This window comes from Gymnodraco acuticeps, unplaced genomic scaffold, assembly GCF_902827175.1.
Source record: "Gymnodraco acuticeps unplaced genomic scaffold, fGymAcu1.1, whole genome shotgun sequence".
In the NCBI taxonomy this organism is placed as follows: Eukaryota; Metazoa; Chordata; class Actinopteri; order Perciformes; family Bathydraconidae; genus Gymnodraco; species Gymnodraco acuticeps.
Window position 1 is genome coordinate 556,207 of NW_022990027.1, and position 18,755 is coordinate 574,961.

The 18,755-nt window shown below is 42.3% G+C and overlaps 1 protein-coding gene across 1 annotated transcript; it reads left to right on the forward strand.

The window, feature by feature from the left end:
* The first annotated feature begins 537 nt into the window (after nt 1-537).
* Nucleotides 538-3,269, forward strand: LOC117545211 (zinc finger MYM-type protein 1-like). The gene is made up of 2 exons (XM_034214916.1): nt 538-2,122; nt 2,317-3,269. The coding sequence occupies exons 1-2, from the start codon at nt 707-709 to the stop codon at nt 3,190-3,192; spliced, it is 2,292 nt and encodes a 763-aa protein (XP_034070807.1). The 5' UTR covers nt 538-706; the 3' UTR covers nt 3,193-3,269.
* Nucleotides 3,270-18,755: the final 15,486 nt, after the last annotated feature.

The following is an 18,755-nucleotide window of genomic DNA, read 5'->3' on the forward strand; positions in this document are numbered from 1 at the left end:
TGACACAGTGGCTTTTGGCAAAGCTAAAAAGGAAAACTCGAGAGGGATGAGTTATTGTTATTACAACGTGACTTCACTATTATTTAACAACTCTTTTTATTGGGTTCGTTTATTTGGGGTTAAGTACATTGTCATAATAAGTGAGAAATGGATTTAACTTCTGTTAGACAGCTATCATACTGAATACATATTTACTGTGAATGTGTGCAAAAACGTATGGCATATAGCTGTCTAACAGAAGTTAAATTCATTTATCACTTATTCTGACAATGTACTTAACCCCAAATAAAAGAACCCCATAAAAAGAGTTGTTAAATAATAGTGAAGTCACATTGTAATAACAATAACTCATCTCTCGTTTTATTTTTGAGCTTTGCTAAAAGCCACTGTGTCAAGTGCAGTGGCGAGCCGTCAGGGCCCTCTAGGCCCTCTGTGAGGGCCTAAGATATTCTAAAAAATAATATTAAAAAACATTTTTAAAAAATATTATTTTTTTTAAATATATATTTTTTAAATATTATTTGTGTTATATTTTTACCGAAAAAACTTGATTTAATTGTATTTAAAATAAAATTTCCAAAGAAATAAATCCTTCGAATCTGCCTGTTCAGTTTCTGTTTGAATGTGAAGGGTTACATGAAAAAAGCTCGTCTGGCCCTCTATGCGATTCACAGAGGGCCCGCTATAGTAAAACAACGAGAGAGTAATGTCAAGTGACAGTACAATTGACCAATCATATCTTCCCTCTAAATGGGAGGGCTTTATTATCGCGGACTTTATGACAAGTTCCGCCCACTGCGCTGCCAAGTTTATGCATGTGATATATCAACGGGTCAAGCTAGGCGGAATTAGCATACGTTCATTCACGATGGCTGACGTTAGTGATAGTGATGACATCGTTGCGAAACTACTAACCGAGTCTTTTTCAAGAATGAGTTACACGGATAAATTGGAGTTAATTACCAAAGGGCGACCAACACCACAGCTTAATTTGGTTCAAAAACCCAAACGGTTCGAGAGGCATTTTAATATCGGCAATTACGCCAGATACAACTGGATGACCGGATCAACCAGGGAACACAAGCTGTACTGCTGGGATTGCTTGCTTTTTGGAGCGGACAGTGGGTCATGGGCCAGAGATGGATATTCTGATTTAGGAAGTTTATCCAAATCAGCACATCGCCATCAGAATGCTTCAGGTCACCTCAGAGCTACTATTCGGCTTAAAACATTTGGGGACACCAGGATAGAGCTCCAGCTGGATGAGCAACAACGCCGGGGTGTCATCCTTCATAATGAAAAGGTGAAGAGGAACCGAGGAATTTTGAAACGCCTGATAAATTGTGTGGTGTACTTGGGCAAGCAGGAGTTGCCGTTCCGAGGTCACGATGAGAGTGTAACTTCATCAAACAAGGGGAATTACATAGAGTTGCTGGATTTAGTGGCAGAATATGACAGCGACCTGCACACACACCTCGCCACATCAACAGTATTTACCGGCACATCTTCAAGGATTCAGAATGACCTGATCAGCGCTGTCGCTAGTGTAATGACGGATAGCATGAAAGAGGAGCTGAGGAAGGCACCTTTTGTTGCGGTCATGTTGGATGAAACGACAGACATTAGCAACGTGGCGCAGATGTCATATGTGCTTCGATATGTCACTGACGATGGGATAAAAGAGCGTTTCTTCAAGTACGAAGATGTGACAGAGGACAAACGAGCAGAGGCCATAGCTACACGGCTGCTGGAGTTCCTGAGGGAGAGTGGCTGTATTGACAAAGTGGTCGCGCAGTGCTACGATGGAGCAGCTGTTATGGCCTCTGGATTGAATGGGGTGCAAGCGAAAGTTAAGGAAACAATTCCACAGGCCCTTTTCATTCACTGCTATGCTCACATCTTAAATCTCGTCTTGTCAAAGGGAGCTTCCAAGATAAGAGAGTGTAAGGTCTTCTTCTCCCACCTCTCTGGCTTGGCCACCTTTTTCAGCCGCTCAGCAAAGCGCACCAAGCTACTGGATGATATTTGCCAGCATAGGCTTCCACGGGCAGCTCCTACTCGCTGGTGCTTTCATTCTCGCTTGGTGTGCACAGTGGCAGAGAAGACCAGGGAATTGAGAGAGGTAAGATAATAATAACAATGAACGTAATGGAAATATTAACAATAATAAAGAAATGATTTAGTGTTGGAAACTACCCACTCATAAAAACATGAAGGTAAAGAACTATGCTAGTATTACATTAAATGAAAAGCTAATCTTAGTGTTTACTGGAGGTCTATAAGTTGTTTTTTCTAAACTAAGCATTACTCTCGTAGGTGTTCGAGCACATCGTAGACCATCACACAGAGTTTGATGACGAAACTGTTCATTGCTCTGATGGATACATCACCCTCCTTACCAGCTTCGATTTCAGCTTTTGGTTGAAAACCTTCCACGCTATCTTCTCCTACTCGGATGTTGTTTTTGAAATACTTCAGAACAAAGGTTTTGATATGCAGTTCTGCCTGGCCAGAGTGGATCAGCTACAGCGACAAATTGAACAGGAGAAGGGGAACTTTGACAGCGTCTACGATGAAACCCAGGCTTTGGTTGGTCCTCCGCGCGGCCGTGGAGCTCAAGGAGACGTTCGTGCACGGTACAGGGAGCTCCACTGCAGCGTAATTGACAGCCTGCTAACCCAGATTTCCAACCGCTTCAGTGACCACAAAAAGCTGGAATTCCTGGCCCTTCTGGACCCGCAACAGTTCGGGCATTACTGTAACTATTTCCCAACTGCTGCCTTGAACAGTTTGATGGAGAGCTATGGCGGATATTTCGACCAGCCTCGACTGCACACGGAACTCGCCGTGATGTACGGCATGTCTGACATTTTGGGGAAAAGCCCAGCCGACATTCATCAGTTTCTCCTCAAAAAAGGACTGAGTGAAAGCATGAAACAGGTGTACACCCTCTCATGCATCATCCTGACAATACCTGTGTCCACTGCCTCTGTGGAGAGGTCCTTCTCTGCGCTGAAGCGCATAAAAAGCTACTCGAGGTCCACGACTGGGCAAGTCCGACTGTCAGACTTGGCCTTAATTTCGATCGAGAAGGAATTGCTGATTGCTTTAAAAGCAAAGGATCAGCTGCATGACGACGCCATCAAGTTCTTCATCCAAAAAGACAGGAGGATGGACTTTGTGTTTAGGTGATTTGATCATCAAAGGTAAGTCAAAGTGATTTTCAATGTGGGCCGCCGTGCCGACTTAATTCATTTGTAATTGTTACTTGGCTGTGGGTATCCTGTCATGATAGGTGTGTATATAAATGGTGTTGTTTTGTGTGGTAGAGGGTCGCTGTCATTGATGCGTTTTGCACCCCGGGCCGCTGTTTTGATATTCCGCTGAAGTATATTATAGGCTGTGACGTAAAAACGTTTTCTTTTTTTTTTTTCGAGGGAAGAGGGGGGTGGGGTCAGAGGGCCTAGGTAGAAAAGTCACGGCTCGCCACTGGTCAAGTGTCCATCTTGGGTTGCCGTCCGGAGTTGTCCAATATGGTGGACCATCTCGCACATGCGCACTGCAGATCGGGCAGAGCTGCAGATCGGGTAGTGACAGTGGTTAGCATCTGGTGCTAGCTAGCCAAGCTAACGGATATAAGGAGCTTTTTCAACAACAAGGTGGAGAGAGAACTCTCTCCTGTCAGACGGAGAGTCTCAGGTAACCTCAGCTCAGGTGAAGTAAAGGACTCTCTCAGTGTTTAGATGGTTCACTTTAGTCTAGTTATCTCAGTGGGTCTCAAACGGTTTGTTTTAAAAGGGGAGTGATTTGTAAAATATCTATAAAGAAAAAGTAAATCTGTTGACAGTTCTGTTTCGTATGGGTATTGAGAGATGTATCCATAGATCTCTTAATGTTGCTCTCAAAGTGCACCAGATTGATGCTTTTAACTTCAATATTTAAAAACAAATCTTCCCGGGGGAGCATGCCCCCGGACCCCCCTAGAGGAGGTGAGGACCCTCCTAGAGGAGGTGAGGTCCGCTCTCCACTTGTAAAAATAGCACTTTACCCCTGCCTATATGCCGTGAGCTGATTATCGAGCCTTCATTGTAACAGTCGCGGGTGCACTGTGTGTGTGTGTGTGTGTGTGTGTGTGTGTGTGTGTGTGTGTGTGTGTGTGTGTGTGTGTGTGTGTGTGTGTGTGTGTGTGTGTGTGTGTGTGTGTGTGTGTGTGTGTGTGTGTGTGTGTGTGTGTGTGTGTGTGTGTGTGTGTGTGTGTGTGTGTGTGTGTGTGTGTGTGTGTGTGTGTGTGTGTGTGTGTGTGTGTGTGGGGAGTGTTGCAGTAGACCAGGGGTGCCCAACCAGTCGATCGCGATCGACCGGTCGATCGCGGGGAGATTCCCAGTCGATCGCGAGATGTGTCTAAAAATAGAACAACAATATTCTGTTTTATCGTTAATGTCCTGTAACATAATCTTCCTGTGCCAGAATAATGCACTTGAACGCATCAAAGCTTTGTGATTGGCCGGCGTGACCCCATGTGTCGGGGCGTGGCTGGTGAGCAGTGGGCAGTGTGCACTGCACTAGTTCGCTAACGTTGTCCGTGTCAACACAGGAGTGACAGGCCGCACACACACAAGACCGCAATTATGGCAGAAGCAAAACATATATAATTCTCACTCCGAGTGGGAGGATGATTATTTTTGTATCTATTCCAATTCAAAGTCCATCTGTCTCATCTGCAATGCGAGCGTGGCTTTATCGAAGAAGGGTAATTTAGGAGCGGCATTTCAAAACAGTGCACAAACGCTACGAGACGGAATTCCCTCCTAATTCTGCCCTACGCTCCAAAAGGGGAGGGGCCTGAAAGGACAGCTAAATGCACAGCAGTCCATTTTCACCAGGGCCCAACAACAAGAGCAAGGCTGCTGCTACCAGAGCATCTTATCGTGTCAGTCACGTTCTTGCCAAACACATGCAGTCTTTCAAAGATGGCGAAGTTGTGAAAGAAGCAGTCCTGGAGGCTGCCGACGCGCTTTTGGGGGACAGTAAAAAACGGTAGCATTTCAACAGGTTTTTGATATAATAAAAACTCAAGTTAGATACCGCTATTAATCAGCTTTAAGTTTTAGTTTGTTTGAACTTATTCATTATAATTATTGTACAACATGGTATAAGAATGCAAACATTAAGATATGTTCTGTTTAAATTGATTAGTCTATTATCAATTCAGGTTAAGAAACTAGTGTTGCTTGCATCCTATTTTAAAGGCATTTCTTTTTATAATCTACTAAAATGCAACAAAAAAAGGGTTTGATTCTATTAATTTTGTCTTTTTTATTGCACTTTGGCAGCAGATTCCTGTGTAGCTTCAGATCTGAGTTGTCTTATTAGTAAGCCTCATTTATACTTTTGTAGCAACACTATTTTTATATAATGGCAAATAAAGGGTTCAGAGTCTTTTCTTTTTTTCCTGTGTCATATGTGGCAGCACTTCAATGTTTCTTGAAAACATGACCCACTGTAGTATGTGACGTGTGAATAAACTCCAACTCTGTATCAACAACACTTGTGTAACTTCAGTTAAATACTTGTATGTGTGTAGATTAGAAAGAGGTAAGATAAAGGATCTGCAGTATTTTATGAAGTATTCATTGTAGAAAGGTCAGTTTTATACAAGTAGTGTGTATTTACCTGGTAGTAGGCTGTCAGTAATGGCTACGCCTCTCTATTTGGACTGGTAGATCTCGGCAGACTGGCAACTTTAAAAGTAGCTCTCGGTTCAAAAAAGGTTGGGCACCCCTGCAGTAGACAATTCAACTGTAGCGCTGGTGCATTAATGGGAAACCCTAAATGTTTGAGCACCCTCTATGAAACGTCAAGCTACCCCACAGCACCCCCTAGAGGAAATCTCTGGCGCCGCCACTGTGTGTACGTCCTATAGAGTGGCGAAGTCACGCCCATCTACTTCCGGTCCATGGGACCTTATTTCGGAAAGGTCAGTTTGTCATAAAACTGTTGAAATATAAGACTATGAAAAATACGCAACTAGAAAGACTACAAATCCCAGAGTCACGTAAGTGATGTCATAACTGTTTTCCTCCACTAAGAGATAGCTAAAATCAGCGCCATATAGATATAGATTGCATAGTTATGCAATGAATGAAAAACTTGAAAAACACAAGTTGTGTATATGATATGTCAATAAACCTTAGAAAATCTTGAAATCTTGAAAGGGATGTGCAAAATAGTCATTGTATACAGTCTTTAATGAACTATTTATAGCTAATTAACTTTATAGCAGGGGTCGGCAACAGGCGGACCGCGGTCCGGATCCGGACCCAGACGCCGACCTGTACGGACCCGGACCTATAATCAATACATTAATAGGGGATTTCAATTTTGACGGGGCGATTCTATTTTAACCGCCACCGACAGGGGGCGAAAGAGACGAGGGAGCGATACAGGGAGAGAAACACAGAAGAAGAGATGAAAGCGCGGCAGAGAGAAGCGCAGAGGAAAGTGAGTGAAGAGAATAATTAGCGATACAGGGAGAGAAGACGGAGAGGAGAGTGAACAGGCGTGTTAGCGGCAGACAGGGAGAGACAAATAATTACACATGGCGCTCTCCAAGAAGAGAAAAGTGGACAGTGAGAACAGAGCTTTTAACCCTGAGTGGACGGACTCGTTCATGTTCATCCTGCCCACTGGGAGCAAAGAACCGGTGTGTCTCATTTGTTCAGAGACCGTGGCGCTCATTAAAAGTGCCAAAATGCCACTATGAGACAAAACACAAAGTGTTTGACCAAACATTCCCTCTCAATTCAGAACTGAGGTCACAAAAAATAAGCAGTCTCAGAGCCCAATATGATCAGTCCACCAGGATCAAAATTAAAACTAAATATCGTTCCAGCGCAGGCTAACCGAGGCTAACCAATGAGCACCTGCATGTGTGTATGAGAATGGCCCTGACACCATTTCAGCCCAGATTTAAACTCCTGGCAGGACAAGCTGGAGCTCAATTCTCGCACTGAATTAAAAAAAGCGAGTGAGGGACTGCAATATAAGAGGGAAAGAAAGAGAAACTTTAAAACTGTTCAATTGTTGTGATGTGTAAAGACTGATATTGTTCTATAGGCTGAAAAAGTTAGGTCATGATGTGAAACGGTTAACAAAGAAAAAGGGACACTCAAGCTGCTGCTACACTTTATTTTATTTATCTAAAATTAAGCACTTTTAAGATGCACATATTTTCAAAAGCTATTTTATTTATTTTCTCTATTTTATTTTTTAAATGCAGCCCAAAAGGAACATTACACATATCCACAGTATTTACTGTGTATCTGTATAGTTCAATGTTAATAGACAATACATATTGTTGTTTTTGAATTGTACTTTCTTTATTTGATTGGCAGTCAGTTGTTGATTACATGCAGACGTTGATAAAGCTGCAGGCTACTTCAATATATATCACACTAATTCATAAAGCAACTTAGACATTTTGATGTTCCGGACCTTTGCATGGGGAGATTTTCTCTAACTGGACCTCGTTGAATTTTAGTTGAATACCCCTGCTTTATAGGGATCCTATTAATATCTAATAATACAAATAATGAAATTCAATAACATGCTTTAACCACTAGGTGTCCCTTTATATTAGCTGTGCACGTTTATGGTGTAAATACAGCCTATCTACCAATTGGATCAAATATAAAAGTCAGCCGAATTAGTGTTGATACTGCAAGGAGACGTATTGTGTGAAAAGAAATGGAAGATGTTGTTTTATTGCTGATATATTTATGATCCACGTCACGTTTTCAGTTTTGGCCGCAGGTCTTCCAGTTTGTCTAGAAGTCTTCTCATCAGGGCTCTATACATAGAGAACTACGGCAGATATGTAATATTTAATGCAGCCGAACAGTTTATTACAATGCCGTTATGTGATGACTTTCAAAGAGAAAAGCAAGCACACTCCGAATAAAGTATTATTTAAAAAAAATGTTTTTGGTCTGTTTCCGGTATTTGTTTATGACGATGTGATGTGAGATGTGAGACTGGGTTAGAGAATTGCACAGGGGGAAATAACGTATCTATGCCACAATTTTAGATGCGGATTTTGTTAAACTAATACGTTTGCGCTGTGGACCAACACTATAAATTGACGGGGAAGGGGGTAGCATTAAAAATAACACCATTAAACAGTTACACAACATAACAGAAATAATATCGATAGCAACCACCTTGGTAACAATGAAAATGTTGAATGGACACAATTTCCTGAAGTAATCTTCGTAATAACTAGCAAACTAAAGATCATGTGCATCCACTGCACACATAATCTGAAATAACAACTCATATTTCTCGCATCAAATGACATCAAAACGCATTTTAATGGCCAAACTAACCTTAAAATAGGCATTTGCCACCGAGAATAAAACGAATGTCGGCCATGTTTTTTTTTTTCTGCAGGGAGAAATTTGAAGATCACGTGACATCCAGCCATTGGAATGAATGGTGAAAAAAAACGTAGGGATCTTACAATTTCAGAGGCGTTTTTGTAGAAATACTACGTCCCAAGTTGTGGACCAATGTAATTATTACACGTTTTTTTGTGAGATTGGGTTGGAACTACATGTTGCTAAATCTACCGCGGAGAATAAACAGAAGGGCAACCAGGCAACCATGCTCGGGGGGGTCTTCTTCGCTGCTTTTGGTGTATTTTGTGGCAGAAGTACAGCGCCACTTACAGACCCGGCATAGACTTTTTTGATATCGAGTCGACTAAAGTTCGTTTTCGTCTCCGTTTCGTCTCTGTGTAAACGTGGCCTTAGTATCTGCGTGTGATCGGGTGGATGTGGGGACCATACTGAAACTCAAACCCTGGGACAAATGTGCTACGCCACTGCTCAGACCTCCTATACAGGAACATGGGGAAACAATTGGCCGTGGTGCGAGTGTGTGTGAAAGACAGACAGAGGAAAAGACAGACAAACAGGCATCTGATTGTGGCCTGCCTAATTTCATAGATCTGTGACTTTGAAATGTGTTTATCGTAACAATTTCATTTATTTTCATAAAATCCTTTTCATGGGAAGCTCTGGCTCTGTCTGGTGGAAAAACTTTAAACCCATGGCTATATTTACACCATCAATGAAATTAGCCTAGAGCATTTTTGAACTCCCGCTCTAGCCTAACCAAAATGATGATCACTTATAGCTCTAAATATAGATAATTATTATCTACAGACTGCAGTATCTATCGGTTTAATTTAGGTTTTTAGTCAGTGGAATGAATTTCAGAGAAGTCACCACAGCTGAGAAATGGGAGGTATTCTGGCCAGGAGATGGTGGAGCGTGGAAAACCTCAACATTTCAATATTCCCATTATATTCTTATGCTGGATGTGGTAGACTCTGCTGTCTGCTGTTGATTTACAATGATCTTGTCTCAGTGTTGTCTCCTATCCTCATACTATTACTCTAATTCAAAGATTTGTTTTGGTATTAGTATGGTATAATCTAAATTCAATATAGCATCGTTATAAACTTTGCGTTCCTCAATAAAAAGTTGTTCCAGTCTGTTTGCCACAAATTGGCTTAAGCTTGAAGAGCACAGAACGGAAATTGCAATGCAGCATTATTTTTCAAAGTCCACTGGATTTGCAGCCGGCTCACACACAGGAGGGTGCAGCGGCCGAGGCGCGCGTCTGGAGATGGGCTTGGAGCGTTTCCAGTTGTGCCTATACCACAAACTGGAATCTCCTGCTCAATTCACGTCTGCTAAAAGCTGCCCACGCTGTGAACACACCCTCGGTTTGGCCCAATCAGGGCGCTGCAGTGGACCACAGGCTTGTAATGGAGTGCGTCACCGATGCCTGCTGGTGCTGCATGCAAGTCATATGGGAAAAACTGCTCAACCAAGACTAACGACCTGGAGGCATTCAAGTATTATAGTTATTTAGAGACTATAATATAACTGTGGTTACGTTTTTTATTGCGCAAAATCAACAAATTATTTATTTTTCAAGTTAGGAAAATCTTTATAGATCCTATAGAAATCCATAAGCTAATCAGCATATGGTAAACCAACCACAACCTTAGCGTGATAAACACATTAGTGCATCGATAAATATAACACAATTATATTATATCATTGTGAATTCTGTAGAAAGCGCCAGAAAACGTTTTTACACTTTTGGTATTTCAGGTATACTCTGATGTTTTTCGAACAAACAAAGTAGGACTGTGGTTTTTCTACTTTTACTTAAGAACATATCTGAAGACTTTGTCAACCGCTGGACTCACCAACAGACCTCCCATCCTTATTTCGTCTTAAACGTCAGCTGGTATATTACAAAACAAAACAAAATCTCAAGGACAATTTACACTAGAACCACATTTGTATTTCACAGTCTTCCTCTGTGGATGGACACAACTCAACATATATCTCCAAGACAACAGAGCAATCTGCTGAGTAACAGCTGGTAAGTGAACCCTGGTTGTTTTTGTTTGTAAAGATACAGTTTCAAGTATTGATAATGTACAGTCATGCTAAACAGTTAGCATGTTTCACAAAAGATTGTTTTTTCTGTATTGCAGAAAAAAAAGCTCCATGGCAAACACCCATTCATGATACTAAGATATAATGTTCGGCAGGATAATCTCCACATATTAACGCCAATTTGTGACTTTCGAAGCGCCACAGGTAAAAAGCTAACGCTAGGCTAAAACGAACTACATCACAATTGCATGGCTGGGCATCACCACTGCTAAATATGGACTCGTTTTGGTGTGATGACTCAGAAAGCGACTCAGGTTCTGGTCCAGGCTCTCGTCATCTCACGCCTAGACTACTGCAACTCCCTCCTGGCTGGTCTACCTGCATGTGCCATCCGACCTCTGCAGCTCATCCAGAATGCAGCGGCTCGTCTGGTCTTCAACCTTCCTAAATTCTCCCACACCACTCCGCTCCTCCGCTCCCTGCACGGGCTTCCGGTAACTGCTAGAATCCACTTCAAGACACTGGTACTTGCTTACCATGCTGCGAATGGATCTGGCCCTTCCTACATCCAGGACATGGTTAAACCGTATACCCCAGCGCGTGCACTACGCTCTGCATCAGCCAAACGACTCGTTGCGCCCTCGCTGCGAGGGGGACCCAAGTTCCCATCGGCGAAAACACGTGGGTTTGCTGTCCTGGCTCCAAGATGGTGGAATGAGCTCCCCATTGACATCAGGACGGCAGATAGCTTGCACATCTTCCGGCGCAAACTGAAAACTCATCTCTTTCGACTCCACTTCGAGCGTTAGAACTATTAACGAAGCACTTTTATACTAATAAAGGACTGGCTTACCTAAAGCCAGTTGAGTAGCACTTGAAATGTTTGGCTCTATGAAACCTGATGTACTTATATGATTCTGTTTTCTTCAAGGTTGTGTCTTCCTGGTCGAATGTACTTATTGTAAGTCGCTTTGGATAAAAGCGTCAGCTAAATGCAATGTAATGTAATGTAATGTAATGATGACGTTTTGGACCACTAGTAGTGATATGGAAATGCAGCAATGTGCTAACAAAGACATGCCAATACAAACATGGAAGTAAACCATGAAGGATTCGAGCTTTTAAAAAAAATGTGCTTTGCAAATGTCTTACACACAATTTGTTTTAGTCAATAACACTGAACTGAACAAATCTTTTGTTTTTGTCATGGCAACACCACAGGACACCTTTAAGGGTTGGAGCTACTGGCACCACTCGTGTTTACTTCATATGAAAGCAACACAAAATGCCAAACAAAGAAACAAGAACATTCAGTGGTTTGACTAACCAAATGAACATCATGATTTAAAACTTTATTCACAAGGTTAAAATAATCTCGCAAAGAGTGAGCAAGCAGCGACCAACTGTATACTTTGAAACGTATAATCAAGTTTTTTCAAATTTGAATAAAAAGTATGTTTAAGTTTGACTAAACAATTGCACCTAAAGCTCAATTTAGTGGCTACCCTGGAGCTTTCAATAATTTTGCGTGGTTGTCATTAGCAGATGAAGCGACATGTCATCCATGTTGATTACAAAATTGAGTTTATATGATATGATTGCGTGTTTTGTACGTGTGTCAGGGTTTGTTGCACTTTGTATGAAGACCTTGTTCACAACTTGACTGCATCTGTCACGCTCACTTGAATAAATGTGAGGACTGTCTCAGTCTGATCCACAGATGGTGGCGTGAAAGCTATAGTGATATGTTTTTTTTCATAGCCTATTTAATCTGTCTTGTTTCAGAGGTATTAAGAATCTGTTTCATATTTATGTTGCGTGAAGGCATTGTCTCCTTTTTGTGACTGTCCAGAAAATGAGGAGTATGCTTTGACAGGAGTAATGCTCATTCACTTTGACTGCTGTACTGTAAACATACAGAAAGCAGACATGTGTTCTGAGTTGGGACCCCTGCGGCCCTGGCAAGTGATCAACCAATGAAACCACAACAGAGAGGCCCGGCTGGGGTGTGTGTGTGAGCGTGTGTATTTGTTTGTGTGAATGGGGGCTCACTTCACTTGGAGGGAGGCTTCTGTAACAGCAATTAATATTACGAGTTTACAGACTGCTTATAGTACTTTATGGGAAGCATGTGGGTGCAATACGGCTAAAAGTTCAGGCTCAGCCGTGGAAAGCAGCTGGACCATTACTCCTGACTGAGTGACCCCAAAAGGCGCATTCACACTGCAGTACTTTTCCCACAAAGGTTCATCAGAACTTAGTTCATGAGAACTCTTTAGTTCTCATGAACTAAGTACAGATCGTGTTCACACCGGAATAAGTCCTTGGGGGAGGATTAGGCAAATTAAGCCATTGACATCACTTCTTCTTCTTCTGCTTTGGGTTTACTGGCAGGCCGCAAACCACTTCACGGCGTATACTGCCGCCCAAAGTCCCCGGCCGGAAGTCCCCGGAGTTGGGGACTGGCTTCAGTAGAAGCTGCTGGGAGTCCCAGCAGCTTCTACTGAAGCCTTCCGAGTAAATCGCCAGAACGCCGACACCTCCTCATCTCCACCGCTCCCATGTTTTATTTTGTGTTGCCATAAGTTAGTCTCTCTGCGTTTCTGCGCTGGGCTAATGCTAATGCTAATAATGCTAATGCGAGGATAATAAAATGGCGGCTTCACAAAACTTTTTTGGGAGTTTTACGGGGCGTGGTTTGCATTCCATCCAGCCAATCAGACATAGGAACCCTTTTCTCCCATGAAAGTCCCTGCTCTCTAGCAGGGACGGAAAAGGGGGTGAAAAGGTTCTCATTAACTAATTTTAGTTCCGGCTCTTTTTGGTGTGAACGCAACATTTCGGAACTATATCGGAACTGCGGTGTGAACGCGCCTAAAGAGACTTCAATAAAAAAACGTATAACATCTTCTCCTTTAACTCTCAAACCGTGTGTGTTGTTGTAAATGAGGGACAGTATCGCCGCGTTTACACTTCAGGTAAAAGTGTCTCCAATCTGAATTTGTTCCCCCTCAAATTAATTCAGTGTGAACAGAAAAAAATACATATTTTACATTTCATTACATTCTCTGATTGCTGTCCTTGATCAGATATATTTATTCTATATTAAATTGTGACTTGGGCGTGCATCCAGTGCAATATCTCTCTTGATTCTGTACTAGCATTTGAAAAACAATGATAGCATCAATGATGTCACTGAATAATTGTTTTTTTAATAGAATTTGGAATTTTGTCTCACTGCCAAAAAGAAAAACAAACAAACATAAACAAGCACTCAAAAACAGCTCCAACGCACTGGTGTAAAAGGCGATGAAAAAACAATACACCGTACATTATATATAAATTGATTTGATGTTCTGGGAAATACACAAGACTGTGCTTGACCATAGAAGATCTTAGTCGAATAACACTTATAACATACCATTTTGTGGACTAATGGACTAGTTGATAAACACGCCTGATAACAACTATGTTTCTCCAAAAGGAATAATGCTACTTTTCCACTTTAAATGTTTCCAGCAATGTGCTCATGAGCTACTTCAAAAAAAGTAATTCAGCATGCATAAGCATTACAAATTGACCAATCTACCAAATAAATGTTAGTAGACAGACAAAAACGACCAATTAAGTGATTAAACAACTAAGAGGTGGCATATTCTTATTTCCATTCTTGTTTAATTAGATTAGAAGATTGATTCTACTCTCATGTTTATCCAAGCTGATTAGCTTAGCTTAGCACAAAGTCTGAAAACAGGAAGATACCGCAAGCCTGGCTCTCTGTCTAGAAATTACATAACCCACCTACTAACACCTCTAAAGTTAGGTGTCAAACAGAGAGGTTGTGGATTTACCAGTCTAACTGCATGTTAGCTGTAGCTTCAGATTTATCGCATCGACATGAGATAAATGAGGTAATAATCTTCTAATTTAAAGGACCAGTGTGTAGGATTTAGTGTCATCTACTGGTGAGGTTGCAGATTGCAACCAATTTAATATTATAAATCTGCTCACCCTTCCCTTTCTAAGCGTGTAGGAGAACTACTGTGGCCTTTTGGTAAGTTAAAACATGAAATGACCTTTCTGGAGTTTTGGCTTGCTTGTGTTGTGGCGATGCAACGTGGCTTGCTCTGTGGAAGAAGACCTGCAAAATACGAAGAGGGAATTCCAATCTGAGGGAAAAAATCAGCAACTAACTTTGAGGTGATTGTACACTAATGAAAACATATTTATGAAAACGATACATTCCATTTCTGCCAAAAAATCCCAAACACTGGACCATTGTCTCTCAGCAAAAAAAAAAATTCACATATTTCCCAATATCTTATTTTTATGTTAATATTGTTATTCGTCATCATAGGGTCAGTTCAGATCCATTCAGGACATGGCTACAAAAACATAGTATGAAAAGACTCAGATCAGTTAATCAAAGCTGAGCATAGAGTCTTGTAGTGTAAACAAAACTTATAAAACCCCTCAGAGGAGAAAAAGCACGAGTAGGGATCAGTGTTCCTCTGTAAGGAGAAGCTGTGAAATATCCAACACTTAAGTCTTCGAGGAAACTGAAGATGATATCTTAGTTTCTAAATGTGGCTCAGTTTATGACTGTGTATTTGTTGGTGTGTATTTGTTGGTATGTGTGTGTGCGTGTGTATTTGTTGGTGTGTATTTGTTGGTGTGTGTGTGTACGTATTGTCCAGTGAATACGTATCGTCTAAATGTTGACTTATGGGAGCTGCATTTAAGAAAAATATGCTTGTTTTAACACGATGGAAGTACATACTTTATAAGGTTTTATGAGTCCAGAGAGTTGAAAAACTGTCTCATCTCATTAAAGAGCATGTAAACTTGATGTTTTGCACTGCGTACCGCAACATAAAAACACGCAGGTTCGCAACATAGGTCTGCAAAATCTTTCTCCCTCTCTCTCTCCCTATCCCATTAATGCACTCTTTGGTGAGTTAACTCACCTGACTTGTGAAAAGAGAGGTCTTACTGGCCCAGCTCAGCAGGCAAACTCTGGGCTCTGATTCCAACCATCCAGAAAGCGCCACATCTCAGACCCAAACTTAACTTGCCTCAAACAATGTGCTATTATAGAGTTTGCTCTGTATGGGTTATATTGCTAGAGCGCTGGCGGATTACAAAGTGCTTCGTCTCATTACTGTCCATATAAGCCTGCAGGCCCGGCCAGTACAAAGGAGTGATTGAGTGATAAGGGGAAAGAGATGGCCCGTAGCTGCCTATGAGAGCCCACACCTTGGCTGCTCTAGCCATGATGAGGACAGAGCTGATGTCATCGTGGCTAGAGACACAGGGGTCGACCCCTCTGATAGGTAGGCACGCTGGGACAAAAGAGAGCAGCTGGGACACAAAGGCCCCATTTAATGAGAGTGAGACATGAGGCCAGAGCGGACTCCGTGGGTGGCACATAGTGTCATAGCTGCTGAAAAGACCGGTGAGCAATTAATCATCTGATTCAAGAACTGGGCAAAGGGCTTTTTATGTAACATCACTTTAGACAGCTTCATCGAGGCAAAGCGAGACCTTTCTGGGTTACACTTCCATTTGATCACACTGATCCCCCCAACATTTCCCTCATCCCATAATATTGGATCCAGGGATGATATATTTATAATGGTGTTCAGGTCCAACAATTGTGCAAACATAATATGACACACTTACCCCTCATTAGAGATGAAGGGTCCTTTGTGGCAGCCTGACAATCATTAAAACTTCTCCCCTGGCTTGGCATGTTTACTCTGTGGTAATTACCAGGTGATTGTGTAGTCCGTGACCCACATTCAGAGTCAGGTCAGCCAAGACATGGGGGATAATTGACAATATTCAGGGAAGTGCACGTAGAGAAAGAGTGTTAGAGTGGATAGTCATGTTCCTGCCTCATTAGACTGTGTTAGAAGACAAGCTGGCTCACAGTATTCCTGCAGTGCAACAATACCCCGCTCCACTGTAAGCCCAAACCGTGGGCTCTGGTGTGTAAGGCGGTGTTTACACGAGAACGAAACTACTTTTCTCTCGCGTATAGCCCGTTCGTTCACACGAGGCAGTAACGGAACTGCGGAAACGGACCCCGCAAACGATAACGGGTCCCAAGGTGGATAGATCTGCAAACGGAACGCTCTGGGGGGCCAAACGGCTCAGTGTGTACACCCTACGATCATTTTCTGCTGCTCACTGCTGTAGCATGGGCAGTAGCTACTGACAGTAGCTACTGCTACTGACCATACTACAGATGTTAGTGCAAAATCTACAGCTCCTCTACCACAACCATCAGCAACAAGTGGACATGGAGAATTACATGAACTACATGTTGCTAAATCTACCGCAGGGCATAAACAGAAGGGCAACCATGGCAACCATGCTCAAGTGTTTTCTTCGCCGCTTTTGGTGTATTTTGTGGCAGAAGTACAGCGCCACTTACAGGCCCGGCATATGTACTACAGCGTTTCCAGTGGTCTCGTGTGAACGGATACGTTAAATGAGCCGAATGCGAGTGAACGGAATACTTTTCTGATAACGAATTCGGTCCGTTTGCGTTTGCGATTGAGAGGGCATATGGCAGGATCGTTTATCTATTTATTCACTCGTTGCGTTGGTAATATGGAAAATATTTTTATATTATGTTTTCGCAAATCGGCTTATGCTATTTGATGTGTTTATTACGTGATTATCTCCACAAAGCAACACTGGCCCAAACACAACCAATAAAAGCTAATGCTAGACCAAGCTGTGAAAAACTCAAAGGTGGCAACATCACTGAGGCTGCCAAACTAAATAGAATTTGGCAGTGCTCAGTCGCAAAAGGCACTGTGAGGTCTCGGCTATGTGATGTAAATCCAGGTTTGTTTGTTTAAAGGCGTCCGCACAAGACTTTGTGAGTCAATTTGGGAGCGGATGACTCACAAAACAAGAAGTATACAACTTAATGAACCCCAAAACACAACCTAAAATAACTGAATGTGGTACCGTAAAATGCTACCAGTAACAAGACGTTGTTGACCACTTGTAGTGGACCTGTAGTGACATGGTGATGGAGGAAAAGTTTTGGTGATTTCAGCCTATTGAAACTCCTGTTTTTGGTTGCATCATGCACTTTTAAATTGTGAACCGGCTGCTAGAAATGGCACAACAAGGCTAACAAACTGCTGTGCTTAATGCTGAGACCTAGAAGTACGAGTACTTCATTTACAATTCATCAATTCATCCTCTTGGCTTCATGTGGTTGTTGTTAAGAGTTTCTAATGCTACGTTCACACCGGACGCGATGCGACGTTTGGGGGCGGCGCGATTACATGTAAAGTCAATGCAGAGACACAATCAGACGCGAATTTGCTCCGACGGCGCGCATGAAGCGGTGGACGCGGCGCGAATCACGCGATTGAGGCGATTGAAGGGGGCCGCGTCAAACGCGAGAGTTCAATTTTTTCAACTCGGGCGTCAAATTCACGTGACGCGTTCTCACGGAGGCCAATCAGCGGTGAGGATCTCAGCCTGCCGTCACTGACGTTCAACCAGAAAACATCAGCCATTAGCTGTTAGCAGTTAGCACACAGAGATCACAGCTCCTCATATCTGTTCAGAAACTGTACAAAAGTTAAACAAGAACAAACCACAGACTGTCTGTGTCATGGCGAATACAGTCGCTGGTTTATTTATGTCTGTAGGCCGTTGTTATGAGTGTGGCGTGAGCATATACAACGTTAGCTTAGCCTGGTCGACTCAATCTCCATTCAGAAAACAAGCATTTTAAAAGGTTTTTCGCCTGCAGACTTGTCTCCAGACTTGTCAAGCATTAATTCATGGTTTTTACTAACCGGTATCAGTATGTTGTTACGTCGGCATCATTTAGAAACGTGTATTACAATTTAATCACGGTAAAATATGTTCATTTTGTTGTAGTTGTAGCTCCCGAGCTAGCGCGTCTTGTTTGAATGATGCGAGTAAACACAGCTGGCAGCCGCGGTGAAACTCGAGCGACTAGAGCGATGCGATAGGAGCGATAGGAGCGTTTAGAGCGAAGCGAATATTCGCATCGCGTCCGGTGTGAACGTAGCATAAGAAGTAGGACGATCCAAAGTCTTATTTGTGTCTGTTATTTTCCAGTGCTCCTCAGAGACATGTTGGACCCTGCAAAACTATGCATTAGTAAGCAATAATAAACCTTTTAGCTAGCTCATTAGAAAAGTGTTATTTGACATGTCTTGATTGGAGAGCATTGTTTCTATACTGGCGCCTGTGTCTACACGAAAAACAACATTG

Excerpts from the sequence above, each read along its gene's own strand:
- LOC117545211 (XM_034214916.1), top strand. The coding sequence starts at position 707 with ATGTCAAGTGACAGTACAATTGACCAATCATATCTTCCCTCTAAATGG. Across the intron at positions 2,123-2,316 it reads AGACCAGGGAATTGAGAGAG|GTGTTCGAGCACATCGTAGA; the intron begins GTAAGATAATAA and ends TTACTCTCGTAG.